General features: G+C 37.9%; 1 protein-coding gene, 1 long non-coding RNA gene and 2 pseudogenes across 2 annotated transcripts; 3 read left to right on the forward strand and 1 right to left on the reverse strand.

Moving 5' to 3' along the window:
* Nucleotides 1–491: 491 nt before the first annotated feature.
* Nucleotides 492–5,450, reverse strand: LOC146452334 (uncharacterized). The gene is made up of 3 exons (XR_014859787.1): nt 5,237–5,450; nt 4,664–4,709; nt 492–614 (listed from the first exon to the last, which is right to left on the reverse strand). It is a non-coding gene; the product is annotated as an uncharacterized LOC146452334 (long non-coding RNA).
* On the forward strand, nt 929–2,694 carry LOC146452335 (uncharacterized). The gene is made up of 2 exons (XM_085098029.1): nt 929–1,073; nt 1,610–2,694. The coding sequence occupies exons 1-2, from the start codon at nt 929–931 to the stop codon at nt 2,692–2,694; spliced, it is 1,230 nt and encodes a 409-aa protein (XP_084954155.1).
* LOC146452336 (uncharacterized) lies at nt 2,938–4,358 on the forward strand (annotated as a pseudogene).
* A 12,004-nt stretch (nt 5,451–17,454) lies between the features above and the next one.
* LOC146452337 (uncharacterized) lies at nt 17,455–18,741 on the forward strand (annotated as a pseudogene).
* The last annotated feature ends 2,530 nt before the right edge of the window (nt 18,742–21,271 follow it).

A 21,271-nucleotide genomic window follows, 5' to 3' on the forward strand; every position in this document is an offset into this window, starting at 1 on the left:
GGCAAGAGTGTGTATTAGACAGACAAAGGAGATGTGCTCGACCTTGAAGAGGTTTCCCGGAAAAGGCACCGCAAAATTTGGTTCCAGAGTGCTAGCAGAAAGATTTAAATTCTATTCTGAACATTTCAAAGACTATTCACAGTTTACTCTCAGTCAATACGATTTTAACCGAGCCTGCAAAGTAATTGATGATAAGATTGCAAATTGGAGAAACAGAGGAGACAAGGGAACCTATTTATCAACGTTCTCAATGTCTAACTGGAATGAAGGCAAGCACATATCCAAGGAAATGAAAAAGGCACATTCATTATCGAATTGCAAACCTTGCTCCCTGTTAAACTCAAACCTACAAGCCACTTTCCCACTCAGCAAAATGTGCATGACAGCAAAGAAGGGTCCACTTAGTGAAATCAAAGGTGATGTCAAAAGGCACACAACTCAGCCTGTAATACTCACAACTCCAAAAGGTACAAAGATAACTAACAAACAACTCAAGATGGTTGGACAAGCAATTTATTCCACCTATGATGAAAACTGCAAAGAACATTTTGGAAAGCCTCTCAGTGAAATTCTAGTCCTTGTTCCTGAAGCAGGTCTGCAAAAAAAACTGTCACCTGTAAAAAAAAGGAAATTGAAACGAAATCAACAGAGGCAAACAAAAACTGAAATTGAAAACAAGATTAATGATAATGATACTCAGCAACACTTGAGCTCAAGACAATCATTCAGGTCTAGACAGTACCATCGATTGGCTCAGTCATTTGAAACAATAGCAGAAGCAACTGAAAGGGTCAGAACAACACCTCCCAAAATACAAGAAAGGGCTCATGTCCCTACAACAAAGAACATCACTGGAGACTTGGATCAGCTACTAACAGATGTTAAATCCTGGCCTGATGGTGCAATAAACTGGTCTGAGAAAGCAAGGATGTACCACATCAGAACAAAAGGCCAAGACTCAACACCAGCTAATGGAGTACAAATGATCAAGTCATATCTAGAGAGGAATGGAGTTGACACAACCTGCTTTGAAGCAACAGCCATTGTCAACCAAACTGACTCCCAAAGCAGAGGTATTGTAAATAACACTCAAGACTAAAATATGCAATGAATGATAATTAAAGGCAAACTTTACCTCAAGTATTGTAACTATGGCAAATTAAACAATTTACTCAGAGTGGGCTGTTAACAGTTCTTCAAATCAATATCATTCAGGAATGAAAATTACCCACATTTCATATGTATTGTGACAAAATTTCTGTAACTAAATATCCTTGAGGAGGAGACTGTCAAGTTCATCAGAATTTTATGACTTTTTAAGGTTTTCATTTTAATTTCACTCTTACAGTGACTTTGGAAACATTTTATACATTAAGGTAGCAGTCTGAAGTGAAACCACAGTCACAAAAAAAGGTGTAAACTTACAGTAATTCACATTACTGAAAAATAGGCCATTGTCACTGAAGTTGAGGCTAGGAATGATATAATTTCTCCTGTATCAAATTTATACTGTAATCCCTTATTAGCTAGCTATTGTTTAAACACAGTTGAGTGATTAGATAAATCTATACAAAATTAATATCATTTCTTTCAATTTTACAATTTGCAGGAGTTAGGGTGCGTCGAGCCATCAAAAAACAGAAGGGAGGTGCAGTTGCAGTTCCAGTGTCAAGGACCAATGCAAAGATCAGAGCAAGCATCAAGGAACAGATTGAAAACGGTTCATACAATGTTGGTATACCAGTAGTGCAAACAGAAATTTCAAAGCTGGCAATCAGTAATGAAGGCGAAGTTGTGCAAAAGAAAATTGATGTCCAGGCCAGAAAAATCCCCTTCCAGGATATCAGGAAAGAGACCTTGACCAGAAACAAAAGTTTACTGAAAATCAAGGATGATAGCTACTACAACCAGTTAACTAAAGAAGAGCTAACTGTAGAGCTTCAAAAAATCCATGAAGAAGTAAGTGATCACATTGACCAAATGAGAAACAAGCTGAAAGAATATCAGCGTCAAAGACATTGGCTTCTTTGGCATGATCACTCCACCATTGCAAATTATGGTCACATGCTCTTTTGCATAAGAGAACTTTACGATCCTGCCATTCATGTGACAAGAAAAGAAATATTGGAGAAGACAGGGAAAGATGTAGATGTACAAGCTACAGTAGAGGAGCCACAGCTGTACATTTTAGGCCAAAGCAGGTCAACAGTTGAGGACCAGATGAGATTTATCCCAACACGCCAAGAAGATCTCAGGGATTTCAAGAATCCTTCAATCACAGAAAGTGGAGTTGAAATATGGGATGTCATGCGGTTCATGAATGGGGATAACCCTGCCACTGAAATGGAAGATGGTACCCAGCATGGGGGGAACTATGGCTGTCCAGGCTGTGATGGAAACATCAATTCCAGCCATGACCTTGCATACAGCCTGCAAAGGAAGTACAAAACACTGGAAAACAAAAGGCAACTGGTTCTTTCTGGTCCTGCTGGAAAAAAGGGAAGCTTACACCCTTTTAAAGATATGAAAGTGGGTGAGCTCAAAGCTGAGCTACAGGAAAGAGGAAGTCCTGCTGAGGGTAAAAAAGATGAGTTGCAAAAGGAACTGTTCAGTATGCTTGGAGGAACAACAAGGCTTCCAGCCCTTCTACACAAAAGTGATCCTTCTGTTGAAGAACTCAACCTAAAGAAGTAAGAAGTGTTGTTCTTCGAGGCACTGCACTGTTCAATGAATCACATTAAGAATATCTTACAGGAGCTGCCACATCACATTACTGACATTGACACACTTATTAAACTAAAAGAAATTCTTTCCATCCAGTAAAGCAAAGATAAACTGAGGGGTGTAGATTACAGAAAGACCCTGATCTATGTAACTATTGCTCTTTACCCAGTCGCTAATTGCCAGATTAGATTGCTCCTTGTTACTCTCTGTGAAATGATTGAAATCTACTATGCACAAGATGAAGAAAGATCACCAAAGATGATTCTACGCCTGCATAACCTCTGCTGGAGAAATGCAATTCAATGCCGGAAAGTGTTGACCCCACCGCAGGCTATGACATACAGGAAACTGTTTGGACTGTACTTCCACAGCTGTGTCAATTGCTTCGAATAGCTTCCCACAGATCCACAAATGCAGAAATGTTTGAAAGACTGTTTGAGAAGTTGTCAGACATAACAATGAAAACTTGGAGCAAAAGGATTGAAGACCTACCAAGAAATGCAATCCTGCACTTACAAGCAGAGAAAAAAAATGCTGGCAGTGACTATATTCTCAAGGAGGAGAGAGAAATCAGTAAAATGGCAAAGTCACTTCCCAAATTAGACAACACAGTCATTCTCAAGACTGACCTAGAGAAGTATGCAGATGACTGGGCTGCTCACCTGAAGCTAATTGCTGACTTTCTAGAGCCAGGAGAGGGAGTATGGTGGAAAGAAATGGAAGACCACATTGAATTCCTTGATGGGCTAGAGGAAGCATGCTTTAGACAAGAGGGACCACAGCTGCACCACTTCCGTTCCACTTCCATCACTAAAGAGCAAGAGGTACTTGATGTCTGCTAGAAAAAATGCTTGGAAGATGAGGTGAACATTCCTGCCACAAAACTGAGAGGTGAGAATGGTCGATGGGAAAGACCCCCAACATGTTGCTTGGTTGACCAAATTGCAGATTCCAATCCTGATGAAGATGAATGTGATGAGTCTCAAATGGAAGTTTGTCTAGAACAAGACCCAGAGGAACTTTCACACTGTGATGATGAACCTGAGGATGATGATTATGAAAATGGAGAATTTAAAGGCCCAAACAACATGGAGATAGATCAAACAGAATCTGAACCACGCGAGGAAGCAGAATCAAATGTTGGTGGTGAACAACTTCATGCAGAGAGTGAAACAGAAATGAATGACGAAACACTACCACAGCAAACACAAGACAACAAAAGAAAGACAGCTGAGCAAGATCAATCTTCAAGTCAAGAACCACTAACAAAACATCAAAAATTAGATACAGTGGTATCCAAGACAGCAAAAGCTTTAGAGCAAGTTCTAGGTACTTGTGAAGAAGTCCAGAAATTTGATAAACTCAAACAGAATGTTGGCAAAAACCCCAAATCCAGATATCACATCGAACGCTTTGAGGCACATCTTGTTAAAGTACAAATTCTAACACTTAAGGCATACAAGAAATTGTTCAATGACATTCAGACCTGGAAAAAAAATTTCAAATCATCAAACCAAAGAGACTCCACAGAGGATGATATAAGGACAAACATTCTGATTGCCACAAAAAGAAAACAAGTGAAGACTGCTTCAGAGCTGCTCAAACTCTGGAAGATCACACTGCATCTTGTTTAACCATAATCATTACTAACAGTCAGCTCAAGATCTCAAATTGACAATTTTTAACAATAAATTGTGTAAACAACAATGTACAGGGGTTGTTAACATTTCATATGAAACAGCACTAAATGCAATACTGTAATTAATGGTTATAGTTTTGGTAAGAATAATATGGTAAGATACCAATCCTTAAATTAATGAAATGTACAAGGGGTAAACTTAATGTGATGTGTAAATAATATTATTTGTTGACTCTTACAGAAAAATACCCCCTTTAACATTATTTGAGAGTGCAACGAAGGAATAATGATAGTTCATACCTGGTATTTCAGCTGATGGACATTATATCCTGAAAAACCACTGATGCTGTAAAGAGTGACATTTAAAGCCTTAGTTTTAATGGACAATAAAAGTAACTTGTTTAAATTGTATTTTCACGGTTTATAACTTATTCCTAATTTCTGTTTTAAAATTACCAGTCATTTTAGGCACATTCATTTATGAATTAAGGGACTATCAACGAAAGAAAAATGAATATAACAAGGCAAATCAATTATCGATGAAAGAGCATGATCAACAATTATCTTCTCTAAACATAGCCTTTCGAAATCCAATATTTACCATATAAAAACCCTCAAGGAGAATCTACGCCTTCATCATAAATAAAAACTCTGCAGAGAACACCTAATAAATGAGCAAATCAGAATGCTTGGTAAAAAATCAGCACCTAAATATGATTCTTCTCTACGCTAAAAAAAAGGCCCTTAGTATAAATATGTATTTGATGAAACTCAAAGCGGTCGCCCGAAGTGCCTTCAACGCTTCACGACCGAACATCAGATCAGGCACGATAATTTACATTCACGAGAAGAACAGAAGAAAACGAAACCTACCTCTCGTTGAAAAGCCAGTAACCCAACATTTCTTCGCAAAAAAGCTGTAAAAAAAATTCGTATCGTCTCGCTGCTATACAAAGTTACACGTAAAACGGGATGCGACTGACAGCGAGGGGGTCGCCATCTTGGATTGCGAGTGTAAATCTGCACGCGTGAACCCGTGAGCGTCGTGGGGGGTATTTTGAGTCGACTGGTCAAGCCTTAAGTCACTTGAGTTGGCTATATAATATGCGCGGGGCAAAAGGGTATGGTTTTTCTGCTGTTTTGGTAATAAATAGGATATCGTTTTTAGCCATTTTGCTACCATTTTGGTAATAAATAAGGTATAGATTTTAGCACTCTAGTCCTTGGTTCAATGTTTTGTTTTAAAACAAGCTACTTCAGGTCATAAATAATGTAGGGAAAATCGCAGATTTTACTCATAAATAAGGTAAGGGTTTAGGGAAGAGGGGAACACACCCATACCCAATTTTTTTGGGAGTACCCCCCTGGGCATCAAGCAGATAGTTCCTGTAAATTATCTGTTCGGAAAGTTCTTAATACCCCTACATTTTTCCAAAGGGAGTTTTCACTGCTAACTTTCGTGAGATAAAAATGTTGTTTCTGGTCCCGAAAAAATGCAATGTAAGACTTTCGGAAAGGAAATAATACCGAAGGTTTTCGAGAAATATACAAAAATGCCCCCACTAATTTCGAAAATAGCATCACCGAACAGATAAAATTATTATAGCGCTGCCTAAAATGAACGATTCTCGTTTTATATAGGATATTACCCCACCCCAAGAGTATCTTGAGTGCTAGTAAAATTCCTTCTTGCGAGTTTCTAGTCTTGCTCCTATGCAATAATGCAGTTTCGATTCTCTTTGAATGTTATCAGTTGAAAGGCGTATCAAGAATTTTGATAATTATCAGGCCTCCAAGCCTACGATACAAACGATTAAAATCAAAACATCGTCACTTTATACGCCAGAAGTATCCACTTTTAGAACTTGCTGTGAGATTACCGGTAATTCGTGCTGTCATCGCTTTAGAACCCCTATGTTTTCGCTTTCCCTCCCTCATATGACCACACTCCCGCACAATTCTGTAGATTAGAGAATCTCCACAGATCGAGCTCGATTTTACAAACCAAGATTACGGAGATTGCGTACCGTTCGTGAATCCCAAGGAAAAATAGGAGTAATGTGAACAGACTACCCTGGCCTTTGTTTCCTAATTTGCACTATGCACTCTTACCTTTCAGTAAAAAAAACGTATATTTACACCCGATGCTCCCTCTTATCAGGGAGCATCCTCCTCGTGCTCTACTGGATCCCTGTAATTGATGCAGAGAAAATTCATTTCAGTAATTTGTATATCTCTTTTCGGTATCTCAGTCATGTCAATTACAAATTGTAAACAACATTTTTTAAAATTACAAAATGACTCACCCTTCTCTATCGCCCACTTCTTGAATGGGAAAGGCGAGTATCTCTTGCTCAGCAAAAAGCGTCTTGAGCAGCACTAATATAAGTGCTGCTGCAAGGAATATCATCTTTGCACAACGTGTTCTCTCGGGATTCTTCTGAAAATGTTTAACATTTGTCAACATCAATATTAAACGCGTTGTAATCCGCAGATATGTCTATCAAGTGCGCATTAAGCTACGGGTAAACTACACTTCACTTTTCTCTGTGTTCTAAATAAACGTTAACAAGAATCATCTGTTCCCGGCCTGCAATAATCTTTACAGATGTACGAAATACCAATTGGCTCATTTTGCTACCACTAAACTTACGTACATTGCTTGTTTTACTACTCCACTCAAGTACCGGCAAGTACCAGACCCCACACTCTGCGTTATGTCTTTCATGCGCGATGTATGCGATCCTATTTCGCGCATGGGTGTGTTGAAGTCAACTTTGATTGGCAAGTGGTCTTTGAACAATGAACTATTGTGACTCGAAGAAATTCTGGATGTGATGAACGCATGGAAGATTGTAATTGTCTTCAAAAAAAAACAAGAAAAGAATTTCTTCTCATCCAGCAAGATCCTAACAATACCGGATAGGTGCGCTGTGCAGTACAAACCAGCTTTGAACTCAAGCAGGTTACGCCTATGATGATTGTTTACAAATTGTTGCACCATTCCTGATGGAGGTAAGCATCGCATATCATTTCAGGACATTTGCTTGTCAAGTTGTTATTCCTCCAAAAAAAATCTGTGCCAGCAGCGTTATTACATTCCGTTTAAATGTGCAATTTTATCTGCGATTCTTTCTGTGCGCTTTATTGCAGTGAATTGTACTGTTTCTGTTGTAATTTCTGCATACATGAATTGATGCATTGCGCAAGGAGATCACTGGGGAAGATCCAGGGAAAACAGCTTAAAAGGTTTGTAAAATTGACTTGTTCGAAGAGCTTTTTGCTGCTTGAAATCTTTCTTTTCTACATGAGAACAGCAAAATCAGGAAAAGTAATTAATAACTGTCCATACAAACAACTCTCTCGTATTTTTGGTGTATGTTGCATTGTAATACGATCATTTCTACATACGTAGGCTCACAATTTGCTGCGCTATTTTCAACGTTTGAGAACGTCGCATGTTTGAGAACGTTTTACAAAGAAACCACTTAACTATCAATCTGTTACAAAAAATGTTTCACTTCATAGGCACTTTAGAGATTGTACATAGCGCTTGAATAGCCGGATTCTGTCACTGACATTATTTACACGCGTATTCTCAGACAAACATAACTTAATGAGATCAGTGCAAATACAAGAAAGAAACTAAACGCTTTCAGTTTTTCAGAAACGTTACTATCTACATATATCGGTTATCGAAAACTAAAAGGAATTAATTGTTCAATATATCTAAAACTACGGTACTTGGATTTGTAAAAAAGGCAACTATGGATCTGTGTCAATTTTTGGAGGGAAAGAAACGATAAAATTTACATTGCTTTGAAGTTATGAGTAATTGCAATAAATAAAGTTTGAAATATGAAAAAATGTACCGTTCTCGGATTCACGGCAACAGAATTATCAATTTTCAAAGTTAACAATTGTATGCGATCAAATCGTGCTCGTTAGTGGTAAACATGCAGCGAATCGAAAACTCTACCGGATGTCCCACGTTTACACTAATTTCATAAGTTGAAATGTTTCGAGCGAAAAGAAATTCTTAATTTCTACCTAAAATCTTAGTTGGCCTTTATTTTCATGCAAAAAACGTAATTTTTCTACAATCCAAACAAAAGATATGATTTTTTTAATGATTAGCTTACATCAGCATATTTTCACTCGAGCGCTAGACTCTCTAGCGGAACTCACATCAAATTAAACTCGCTTGCCTTTTTCTAGTTAACTAAGAAAGTTCCCTTAACACTTTTGGGTAATACATTTTTCTTTATCAAATGCTCCAATGCAGATTATGGTGATTTCAGTATTCAACACGATACACAAGTTCGTAGCTTTTAATCCTCTGCACTTTTTATAAGCACATGTGCGGGATTACTTCAAATGGGACAGGGACGCCCTCAAATTTACTCTAAAATTTTAGATTAGTGGCTTGCCTTTTTCGATGAAAAGAATCGTGTCAATTCAAGTAACTCGGAAAGTTCCCTCACCACTTTTCGCGCAACTGTTTTTCGTCCATCATATACTAGAATGGAGATTGCAGTATTTAAAACGTTCGTTTAAGTGCAGTATTTAAAACGATCGTAAGCTCCTCTGTTCTTTTGATAACCACGCAAAATTTAAGAGATCAGGACTGAAGCGTTCGCGATCGAGTAATGAGCGAGAGAAGTTTAGTTTCTACTTGGTATTTCGAGGGGAAAACACGGAATGCATACAACAAAAATCCTTTCCTCTTTGTGTAAATTTCCCTAAAAAGTATGATGTTGACAGATCTGTAAATACCTATACGCCAAATTTCAGAGATGGAAGCCACCATCCTCTTTTTCAAATAAAGCACACAAGCACACAAGCTGATAAAAAATGCGATGCAATGAATTACACTTTACAATGTTATGAAAATGTTATGAAATTACATAATAATGCATTGAGTTGTCCCTCCACCACAGAAGGGTTTTCATATTGACAACCACTCCTCTAAAAATTCCAGATCATTCTGATTTCTCTTTCCGTTGTTTTGCTTTATACAATTGAAATGTGTTTGGCTTAGGGAGATATTCCCATATACAAATTACAGAGGTGGTCATCGTACCTTTTATTGTGTACGAGCTGTCCAGCTTAGAGTGAATTTGTGACAAGAACTTTTATTAAAATGTCCAATAATTGGTTTCTTTGCAGGGGTATAATTTTTAAGCCAAGCCCACAAGTGAGATTGTGGTACCTTTTAGGTACAAACTTATATGGAAACATAATGTCAGTCCACTTGTTATCTACTGCCAAACCCCACACCCCTTAGAGATGCAAATATTTTTACCCAACAATTTTTAGCTCCTTCAAAACCTTTTTTATTCTAGTAAAATGCTCACTTGATATAAATTTCATCGCTCTTTTAATGAGATTCCGCAACTAATGGTACATACGTACTTTGCATAAGGTTAATTCTCACAGTAGTTTCTGTATTGTTAATCTATTGTCTGGTTATGACATTCAGCCAATGTGCTTAAGACTTCAAAAATTTTAATGCATAATAAATGAGTGCACAGAAGTTATAATTAAATTGTTATGAAGACAATCACCCTCGCTGGTTGTAATGCTATTAGAATATATACACATGTTACCTGACATCATTATGTAAATGCATTGTTAGTTGCATGAGTGAAAGCTCTCATTAATAATTAAAAGAAATTCTAGTGTCAGTTACTTTTGTATATTAAACAGGACTGGAAGCAGAAAGCAGAGTAATACAGAGAGGACTAAGGGGACATTGGATTGCTTGATATGATGGAGTATACGACATGCAGAAAGTCCTTCGCTATGAACAAATACTGTACAAAAAAACGTAAAAGGATGCAAAAAAATGTGTTTGTCAAGATTGCAACAAAACCTTTTACAACGAGTCTAAATTGAAAAGGCCACAAACAAAATTAAGCATATACAAGTGTGAAATGTGCAACAAGGTCTTTGCACAAAGACGCAATCTTGAAAGACTTAAAAAAACCACAAGTGAACTTTGCTGATAAGTTACCCTTTCTGATACTTGTACATGTTTTCGAATGATTTAACGTTATCCATTATTAAACTACATAAAGTTTGGATTTTCTTTGCTCGCTTTATTTCGAAGAGGCTCATAATGAGAAAGAAGCAATGATTCTTCAATTGCAATCCAAGCCAAACTGGTGCTTGCAAGGACTCCCATATTCCAAACTTCACCACTACACATTCCAACTGTCATGTAAACAGTATAACTGAAAAAAAAAAAAAGATGTTTGTACATATACCTAGGCTGTTAGGTGGTGTTATAAAAGTTTTACAGAGGTGAAACCAATCCTTGATTGGTTGCAGTTTTGGTACCTCTTAGGGAATTTAGCCTCGACAGATAAACAGCGGGAGGTGCTAGTGTACGTTTCACTTGCAAGGACTCCCATATTCCAAACTTCACCACTACACATTCTAACTGTCATGTAAACAGTATAACTGAAAAAAAATAAATGTTTATACATATGCCTAGGCTGTTAAGTGGTGTTATAAAAATTTTACAGAGGTGAAACCAATCCTTGATTGGTTGCAGTTTTGGTACCTCTTAGGGAATTTAGCCTCGACAGATAAACAGCGGGAGGTGCCAGTGTACGTTTAAAGGACTGCTATTAAAGAAACTATTCAACTGATTTTTATGCACTAGTCAATTGAAACACCCACCCCCCGGACCCGGGACAGATAGGGGGATAATAGGGGCATATAAGCACTTTTGATCAGAGATCTGTCCCCTGGGGGTGGTAGATAACATATGTTTTGCTTCTTTAAAGTGTCCCCACCTCGGGAAATCAGGGAGATTTGACTGTGCTTGACTCAGGTACTGAAGTTCTTCGCGAAGTGATTCGAATGCACATTGTCATTTTCGGACCATCCATATTGGCTGATTATTGGCGAAATGCTTCACAAAATTTGGTTTAAAGGCAATTCAAAAGAAAGAAGAAAATTTAGTCCAGCTCTATGCAAAACTCTGCATACAAACCCATGGTGCAGCCATGAGTACAAAAATGGCAATCGCCTACGCGGAGATTTTAAAAACGGAAATTTTAAAACCGCTCATTTGGAAACAATATATAGACGACATATTTTCCCTCTGGACTTTAAGGAGAGGAGATAATGCACTTCATTGAGCAAGCAAACAAACACTACCCCACAAATAAATTTACGGCTGAAATTTCAGAAACAGAAACATTTCTGGATACAAACATTTATAAAGGTGAAAGATTCAGAAACAATTCAGTTCTTGATGTGCGCACGCACTTCAAACCTACTGAAACATTTCAATATACGCACTTCTCTTCGTGCCACCCACCAGGGGTTAAAAAAGGCTTCATCAAAGGCGAAGCACTAAGACTTCTCAGAACAAACTCTTCTAGAAACATATTTGAAGGGTAAATTCAAAATCCTAAATCACGCCTACAGGAAAGAGGTTGTCCCGAGAACTTAACCTTAAAACAAATCCTCATGAAAGCCTAGTATTTAATAGAGCGACAATCATGGATATGGCTCAAAGAAATCTACAAAGACTTTCCCCTCATAATTATGTTACACTGAGAGGGCGGTCAGTCAAAGATATACCCGTGAGAGCTAAATTATAAAAAGGCTTAAACACGCGCTAATCCTGCCTGCATTATAGAGTGGTTCCATTTCGAATGCATGGGACTTGTGGATACACCAAGTCGAAAGCGGCTTTACACTGACTGTGCTGTTTAGCATTTTCAAACCTACCACTGTTCAGAAATGCTCTGTTGTAATGTAAAATACACATTCTTGCAAAATTTAATAATCCACAACAAGTTTTGTTAAGATGTATTAAAAGAAAGCTATTGCCTTATTAAATAATATTTTGCTCCTGATTGATCCAGGATGAACGGTTTCTGTTTTGTCTTGTTTTGTTTGGTGTGGGCTTTTTTTTAACCCCTTGCCAATTTGTTCCCAGGGGGAGGCAATTTGATCTCAAGATTTTCCACAGGGGCTGGAGGTTTTGGTATGATTTGATCAGGGCCTTATCAAATCCCCCTACCTGTCCCGGGTCCGAAGGGGTGGGGGTTTCAATTGACTAGTGCATTATGACTAAGTAACTTATTTTTGGATTTGTCTCATTCACACAGGAAATTCACAACTCATCAATACAAGTGTACTACACAAAACAGGATTTTGTTGCCTCCAAGGGGTCTAATAAGGCATGCTAAGAAAAAGGACAATAAATCTAAATTTCCACAGATAAATTTAAGGGAAAATCACCATATGTACTGATTGTAGAGTTACCTTTCATTGCTTGGTGATAACCTCCCAACTTTGGACATATTGTTGCTAAATTTCTCCACTGTAGAAAAGAGCATACTGCACTTATTTGCAACTGGAACTTTAACAAATGTACTACCATCCACCTTTTGCCCATGATCAACCGGTAGGCTTCGAGGGAGCTGCCGCCATCTTGATTTGTACAATCGAGCGCGAACTGGGGAGAGTGTATAAACTACAGAGGGGAGGAGAACGCAGTTATGGGGCGGCGGGAAAACGGACTATACTAACAACCATTCCTACTTTCCTCAGTTGTTTAGACACTATCCCCAGATAACGCTAACTTTTATAAACAAAGATGACGCAGGTTACATAGAAGCTTACCGTACCGGTTTCGAGAATCCAACTGAAAAACAGGGGGAATTTAAAACTAACTAAAGCACTCCAGGTATTATTAATTTTACTAGAAATCACTTTCTTGAAAAACCCGGTAACTTATAAGGCACGAAAAATATATTTTAATATTTTTTTGCCCAAAAGGGGGCAAAATTTGAACGATCCAATCTTCAAAAGTTCAAATGCCCGGTGTTTGCTAGGGGGGAGGAGGGAAACTTTAAACTCTCCCCTCTCCTACTCGGAATGTATTGTTCTGATTGTCTTCAACAACACCAGGCCAATCAAAATCAATTCATGTCGCTTATATCGCGAGGAAAGGGACCCACTCAACCCTACCTATGTGACGTCAATGGATCATTTGATATATTTATTAAAGACGGATTAAGTCACGCCATATTGTTTTAACATATTCTGGACTCAACTATGCCGTTTTCAAAGGGAAATTTCACCATTTTGAAACGGTAAATCGAAAGAATAACTTCTAAGAAGCACCCGACACGTAATTGGTGAGTTCTTAGTGAAGGAATCCTGCTTTGTATTTGTACAGTATTAGGCCACGACGCGAGACAGAAAAGAAGTCATTGAGAAGCTTACCGTATCGTAATGGAATTTGACAAATTTCCGCTGATAGTCTGAGTAGCGTGACACATGGAAGACAACGTAACGCGCTAGTCGTGACTCAAACTATTCCATTAGCAAGAATAGTTTTATCAATCGACGAAAACGGGCGAAAACGGGCATTCCATAATGGTACCTGTAATAATGGTGGAAATAAAGCCTAAGAACAAACACACTGCACTATTTTCAGATTTTATTAGCTCATAACCACAAATTGAGCTCAAACAATTCTTCAGAACTCGACGTAACTTAAAATAAACGATCACTCAAATGCGGAACACCTTCTCGAACTTCATTCAGTTTTTATAGAAACAATTTCAGGCAATTTTATTTCAATTCAGAATTTACAGTCAATTTCAAGAAAATAATCATAGCTTTTCTCTTCGTCGCTTTTAAATACAGAATGGTGTGTACGTTTATTTAAAAATGTTTTTATTTTCCACTCTACAGGTACTGAAGTACAATGCAACAGCAGTTACATATCAAACGATAAAATTCGATTTTAAAACTGAGTAAAGCACTCCAGGTATTATTAGTTTTACTAGGGACCAGTTTCTTGAAAGACCCGGTAACTTATCAGGCAAGATAAATATATTTTAACTTTTTTTTTTGGCAAAGGGGGGCAAAATTTCAACGATTCAATCTTCAAAAGTTCAAATGCCCGGTGTTTGCTCAGGAAGGGGGGAGGGGGGGGGGGGTGTTGAACTTTCGAGTTGATCTGCACATTACACAATTCTTACATGCTTGGCACTTAGCCAATGTTTTCATTGAGTTATAGGATTTAAAATTGACCTCTGTTAAAAACTTTTGTCACAACAACCATTTACTAAGCACGATAAGTTACCGGAAAAGAGCAGTACGGGTTCCATTTATTTTCAATGTATTTTTTTAATTGCATTTGTATTGTAATAAATTATCGAGTACAAATAAAAATATAAAATCTCAACATTAAGAACTTTTTACTGAGCGCAATTTTGGCAAGACAGGAATTGTGTTTGCTTTGTAGCATTTTTCTGTATAACGATTCCTCCTTATCACCATTCTATGATAAAAAAATGGAAAATGAGATTTAGGCATAGCACCTAGAATTTTCTTGAGACGCAAAGCCCAGATAAAAGTCTCTTCCGCAACAGGCGTGTTTAGCTGAGGATACAGTTGTTTCAATTTATTGGGATTCAAGATTTCCTTACATTTCAGATCTATGTGGTTTCTTATATGAAGCAGATCAATCACTTTGTTAACTTCTAGCTAGAGTCTGTAGTAGGATGCTTCCAGAGGCAATTTTTGCCTAGCAATCAACATTTTTCCTACATTGCAGATGTCATCGTAACTCAACGTAAATTCAGACCACTTTGTAGGTGACGTGTCCTTTAAGCGTGAGTATAAGTAATGCACTGCCATCAAAAATCCTTGACTAGGAGATTCTGAACTGTGAAAGAAAGCATTATTTAGTTAACATATGTGCTAGTGACCAAATTGTATTCCCACTCTCGACACAATAAACTAACACCCACTCCCACTAACCTCGGTTTTTTTATACATTTACCTGAGTGGCTTTCGCATTTACAAACCACGATGGCAACATTAAAATCTACCACTAGGGAGAATAAAACGAACAAAAGAGGGGGAATGTAAATATTCTAATTAGCCTGCAAATCATACAATATATACAATTCCTGGTATACAGTTCTCTATAGGTATCGAGTAAAAATTACTGCTGCAACCAATGCTACCGTGCTGGAATCATTCCTTACAAATTTGAAACCAATAGGATATATTCTGCAAACGTGAAAGTATTATCATTTTTCGAAGTAGCTAGGTTGAAAATAGTATTATAATATTCTGAAATTATGTTAATAATATCATTTCTATTTAGAATGAGTTGGCTATAGTAAATATGCAGAAATGGTTGCATATAATATTGTTGCTATTGAAGTTGCTAATTGTACAAATGAAGTGCTGCATGGGAAAAAGCACTAACTTACTCCTGATCATTTGCTAGATTCTCCTTCCAATTTGCATTGTATTCACTTATGCAATAAAAGAAGAATTTACTCTGTCGAAATCAACTTCTTCTTGTATATGGTTACTTGGGTAGATTATAGATAAGCTGCGGATAATGGACATCCGTAAAAGGTGCGTCTTCCACAACTATGATTCACAAATTCTATAAAGTGAATGCGTTCAGGATGGCAGTGGCTGGGTTACTTCGGGGAAAGCTCACTACATCAGTGCGTGCGAAATTGTGGTACTCTCTGAAGAACCTTTCCCATTCCAGTAAGTTGGCCTGTTCCAGTTAAGTATTTTTCAATTGCACTGTCAAAATTTGTTTCATATTGTTCGCGCTATTTGAAAACTAACGACGAATTTCATACAATTCGTGCACATTTTAGGCGTTGTAATGGTGTACGTAAATTATGTACACAGGCATGTATGTTCCAGTTTATAACTAAATTGTTCTGTTGCACTGAGCCGCTACATTACAATTTTTAAACTTGTGAAATTTGCATGCAGATAGTTGGCGCGATCGTCGTGACTCAAACTATTCCATTAGCAAGGATAGTTTTATCAATCGGCAAAGCATACAGTTCGAATAAATGAATCAGCCCAAGCATCACGCGTAATGCCAGTGTAGCAGGCATCTTGTTAATACAATGAAGTCAAATGCGGATGCAGAAAAATTTTAAACTTATAGATTGTTTAATTACTAACAGTTAAACTTCAGCACAATTTTGCAGAGTCATTGAGGCCTTAAATTTATTATCGGTATTCATTGTTTTATGTTGTATGCAAATGTTTCAAAGCTGAACCTATTAAAGAACATAACAATAAAGATAATCAAACTCAAGCATTCCACAGAGATTTCAACTGACACAAAACTCTCTTTTGGCAACTTGCAACTGATGTGTCACTCCCAGTAAGGAAATCCTGGAATCCTGGGATTTGGAATCCGGAATCCGAGGCTGTGTTCATCATTTGGTCCTTTTCCCTTTAAGGGAAATGGGGCCGAGGCTGTGTTACAAAGGTTAATTCCTTTGTCTCTTCGGCGACAAAACCTTATGCATTCAAAGTTTTCCCTATCTCTTACAATTCTAACACAATTTCTGCCATTTTTGGTAGCCGCTTTTAATGCTGTTATTGTATTAATGGCTAAAACAAGATCCCCCTTTGATTGATAAGCCACTCAAAAGCTTCAGTGTCTTCGTCTCCAGGAACGGTGCTCACAGATGATCAGGTTATCACTGGATTCGTCATGCTGAAAATTAATTACCCCTCTTGACAATCTCTAAGAGATTGCCTAATGGCCAATCAAGAAGGCAGAAATGCAGCTGGTAAGACTCAAGTTGTCTACAGAAGATAAAAATAAGGAGGTCCTCCATTAACATCTATTTAGTGTTTTCACTTTTGCATTGGCCTGTATGTTTATAAGCTATCGTTGTGGATGCTGTTAATAGGTGGGTTCATACTAGCTTAGTAAGTAGACCCTAAGTATGCAGGTAGTTCAAGTATACTTCAGAACACATATGTTTACTTACTCTGATAAGCGTTCATATTTCAAATTCTAAGTATATTTCAAGTGACAGAGCTGTCAATCAATTTACGTGCCAACTATGCAGCCATGTGCATGAGTGCGCCAAACATTTTAGCTTCTATCTTACATCATGCAACCTCAAAAGGTGAAAATTGCTTTCCTTGTTTGGTTAATATTTTTTTTACTGTATTGATAGCGGGCTTTGCTACTTCACCAAGCCTATCACTTTCCCTTTGTGGAGGAAGAATTTAGAATAAGACTAAGAAACCAACGTCGGGCTATGTTGATGTTTTTCAGTCAAATGAATCAACAAAACGCACAACGTAGACGAAGAAGAGCTTGGCTTTGGCCACGTTTACAAAACTGGTTCTGTAGTTTGTTGGCAAATCCAGCACTCAATTTTCTTTGGAAAGAACATTTTAGAGTGACACGCCAAACCTTTAAGCACTTACGTGATCTTGTGAGGGTGAACATACAAAAGCAGCACACAAGGTTTAGATCTCCTGTCAGCGTGGAAGAGTGTTGGTCTTGCACTGTGGCGACTGGCAACAGATAGCAGCTCTAGAAGTTGCCGATTGCAATTTTGCCTTGGAAAGTCAAAAGCAGAGTATTTGTAGCGGGAGTCCAGGCAAGCCATTTTCAATTTGAAAGACCGCTTTATAAAATTCCCTCTGACAATTCAGGAAATCTGGAATAAAATGGACGAGTTTGAAGAGTCTTATGGAATACCCCAAATAATGGGAGCAATTGATGAATGTGATATAGAATTAAATGCCCTACCAGACAATCATGAAGATTATTTTAATCGAAAGCAGCGTTACAGTGTGAATCTCCAAGTTCTTAGGCTAAATGGTCTTTTTGAACTGGCAGAAAACAAGCAAATTCTTAGCAGTCCAACATGCAATATAAATGGAACAGAAATGAGGCCCCTTCGAGCAGGTGACAGTGCCTATCCACTAATGAACTGGCAAGTGAAACCCTAACCGGACAGAGGACTCCTGAGGAGAGAAAGTTTAACGTAAAGTTCAGTGCGCTACGATCTGTAGTGGAATGAGCATTTCGCATGTTGAAAGCTTGTTGCAGAATTGCGTCGTAAAACGTTGAAAGAAAGCGATCACCCTAAAAAAGAAAGTGATTGCTACATGCCTTTTGCACAACATTATTTCAAAAGCAGAAAATAAACGATTAGATATGGACAATTATTTTGATGCTAAATCTTTAAAAATGTCTGTGCAGCCAGCAAGTATGGCGTTTGTTTGTTCCATTTGCCTGCTCCGGGCTTCACGGAACATTTCCTCAGAACGTTCAAATCTTGTGTTGTCCTGTTCCATACTCTGTTCGCACATTTCCATATAAGAACTCTGCCAGTCTTGAGTCATACTTTCCGGAACATCTCGCCGCCTTGAGTTATCGGTAAAGGAACAAAATGCGAGATTTGTGATTGTGAATTTTCTTTATACAATGAATTTTCTTTGTAGAAATGCAAGAACTGGGAACAATTTACGAAGACACTTGCATGACTGCATGGTCTAAACAGTCATCATTGTGGTCCAACACACGAAAGTAGCATCAAAACTGACTGAAGTTGGAGTTATTTTCCATTTCTATGTTGTCTACGTTGTTAATTTCCGTGAAAGCCAGGTGTCAAGCAAGCATATTGTTGGAAAATAATTTGCTTGTTGTACAAGTCTTGGGTGTTCTGATATCTCATCAAAAAATGCATTTGATTGACATTCACTTTACTGAAATTGTTTTGAAAGTGCGTAAGTGTGCCAGTAAGGATGGGTTGAAGGCGACTTTGAAGTGCACTTTGGCTCTTTTGAAAACAATACGTTGCCACGGCTACAAAGTAGGCTACTTAAGTTGACCCATTCACATCTGAAGTATGAACCCACCTATTAATTCATTACATCTTTTAAGTGGCTTATAAAACTTTGCCAAACTAAACTACACCTGTTAATATTTCCTTGTTTCGTTTTATTGACTGTCTACATACCACCAACAGTATACAAAAATCTGTTATGACCTGAGGAGGGCTTTTTTGTTTTTGTTTTAGCAGCTTTATTGGACTCATGAAAGTAAATAATAAAGAACAAAACAGAAATATAAGAACCAAAATGAGTGGTCTGAAGAGTATTGCACAAAACGCGACAAAGAGACCAGCGCAAAGTGCAACCCCTTAAATATCATTAGAACACGTAAGTCAATGTCATAACTGGAGTCCAGGTAGAGAGAGTCATCCCCCCCCTGCCGGCTCCACTCTCTATTAAACCCCACGTTTATGAGGCCTGGAATTAAATAAAATCCCCAGGAGTCTAAATAGAGCTTAAACAGTACTTTGGACATAAGGGCCAAGGGAGCTTAGGTTTAACTCGTGCTTCGTTCACATTTTCTTTTTGTCTTTTCCCGCCCAAGTTAGAGGTGGCCATTTCTGATGGTGTGAATAGTGCGTCCATGCACCCACGGACATACTGACCCCTTCTTCTGGACTCCATTTTTTTTTTGCTTCCTTGGATGTCTCTTGCGGCATATTAAAGACTAATAGGGACATGGAGGTAGTGGCTGGGATATGTCTGGATGGTGGAGTTTGAATTTCGTCTGGGCTAATTAAACTTCCCCAGTAGGTAAGCTTGCATTGGTGTGTGTGGGACATTGTTCGGTAGCAAGGACGGTGGATGATGAACTGAAAGAAGAGGCTGATGTAGATGCAACATCAAACATGTTACATAGTCATTCCTCTATTAATGAAAGTCTACTATTGTACTCGCACAGCTGATTCTCTATACTTGATAAAGAAATGGTGATGGTTCTAGAGAGAGAGAAAGGGAAAGAGTAAAAAATAAATAATTATAATCAACACTAATACAGAAAAAAAAACGTTATGAGAGTTTCAGAAAATCCTTGCCCAAATAACAAAACATTTTTAATGTAATGCATAAGTCGACGAAAACCCCGACCCTAACCTTCTTTTAATCCTGCGAGAGACCAAAACATTTACCCATTGTTTTGCTTTCAGCCAAATCTCTGTGGGGCTGGTATGTGGTTGCCAGCCACTTAGATTTTGTACAGTGCTGCAAAATCTACCCATATTTTTGTGACCTTGTCAGCAGTTTCACGCCTCAAAAAATCATGCATTTTCTCTGGAAGGTGATACAGCAGTATTTTTCTGTCATTTCCCATGAGACCTGTCCAGTCGTAAATGGAACTTTCTTTGCCATCAGTGTTCTTTTTCCTCCTTACATCAAAAGACACTCCACAAGATCTTATGCTGTTAATTAGCTTATTTAGGTATACCTGTTTGTTACTGGTGCTTCCAAAGCTTCCCTTGATATCCCACTCAATAACTTCTGTTATTTAATTCGCAGTTAACACATCAGTTATTCGTAGTAAGAGGTGAAGTTCATCAACAATTATGTGATCTAATTCAATGCCCAGAAGTGGTTCGTTACAGCGGCCATAATTATCGGCTGATGTTTGGGACATTTCTTTCATTTCCAATAAAGACCTTGAAAGTGGCTCAGAATTAAAATTAACTAAAATGTTTATCTGTTTTCCATCTATTATCCTTGTGGATTTTACACCATGCACATGCATAGTTAGTTGTTGCTCCATTTGTAATCACCACCAAGAAAAAATTCTGTTTCAATTTCAGTGTCCCTAACATTAATCTTGGCTTCAGTAATCATGCTGCTAATTTCACTGAAAATGCTTCCAAATGATTCTTTTAGAGAGCTATAATCTTTTTGTCTATTAAGGATTGCTCGAGTTATGTTCCCTTTTGCTGTCATAACTTGATCGGCTGTTTGTAAAATGGAAAATGACAATAAGACGAAGCTTGAATTTCGAGTCATGCATGCTCCATCACGATTTATCTTGATTTCAGTTTTTTCAGTTGTGGGGTTTTCTCTCAGGTACTCTTGGACATGTTCCTTGATAAGGTACAGCATTAACTTTTGCCCCAGGTGCCTTTCCTGGTAGGCTGTCAATGTGGCATAGCTTGTTCAAATTGGTTCAACATTGCTGAATTAAATAAGACTTTGGGCGCTTTGTCTCCCCAATGTTTTGAGAGTGGCACTTCTTGCATTGGATTAAGTAGA

This window comes from Pavona decussata, unplaced genomic scaffold, assembly GCF_977016875.1.
Source record: "Pavona decussata unplaced genomic scaffold, jaPavDecu1.1 SCAFFOLD_371, whole genome shotgun sequence".
NCBI classification, from domain to species: Eukaryota; Metazoa; Cnidaria; class Anthozoa; order Scleractinia; family Agariciidae; genus Pavona; species Pavona decussata.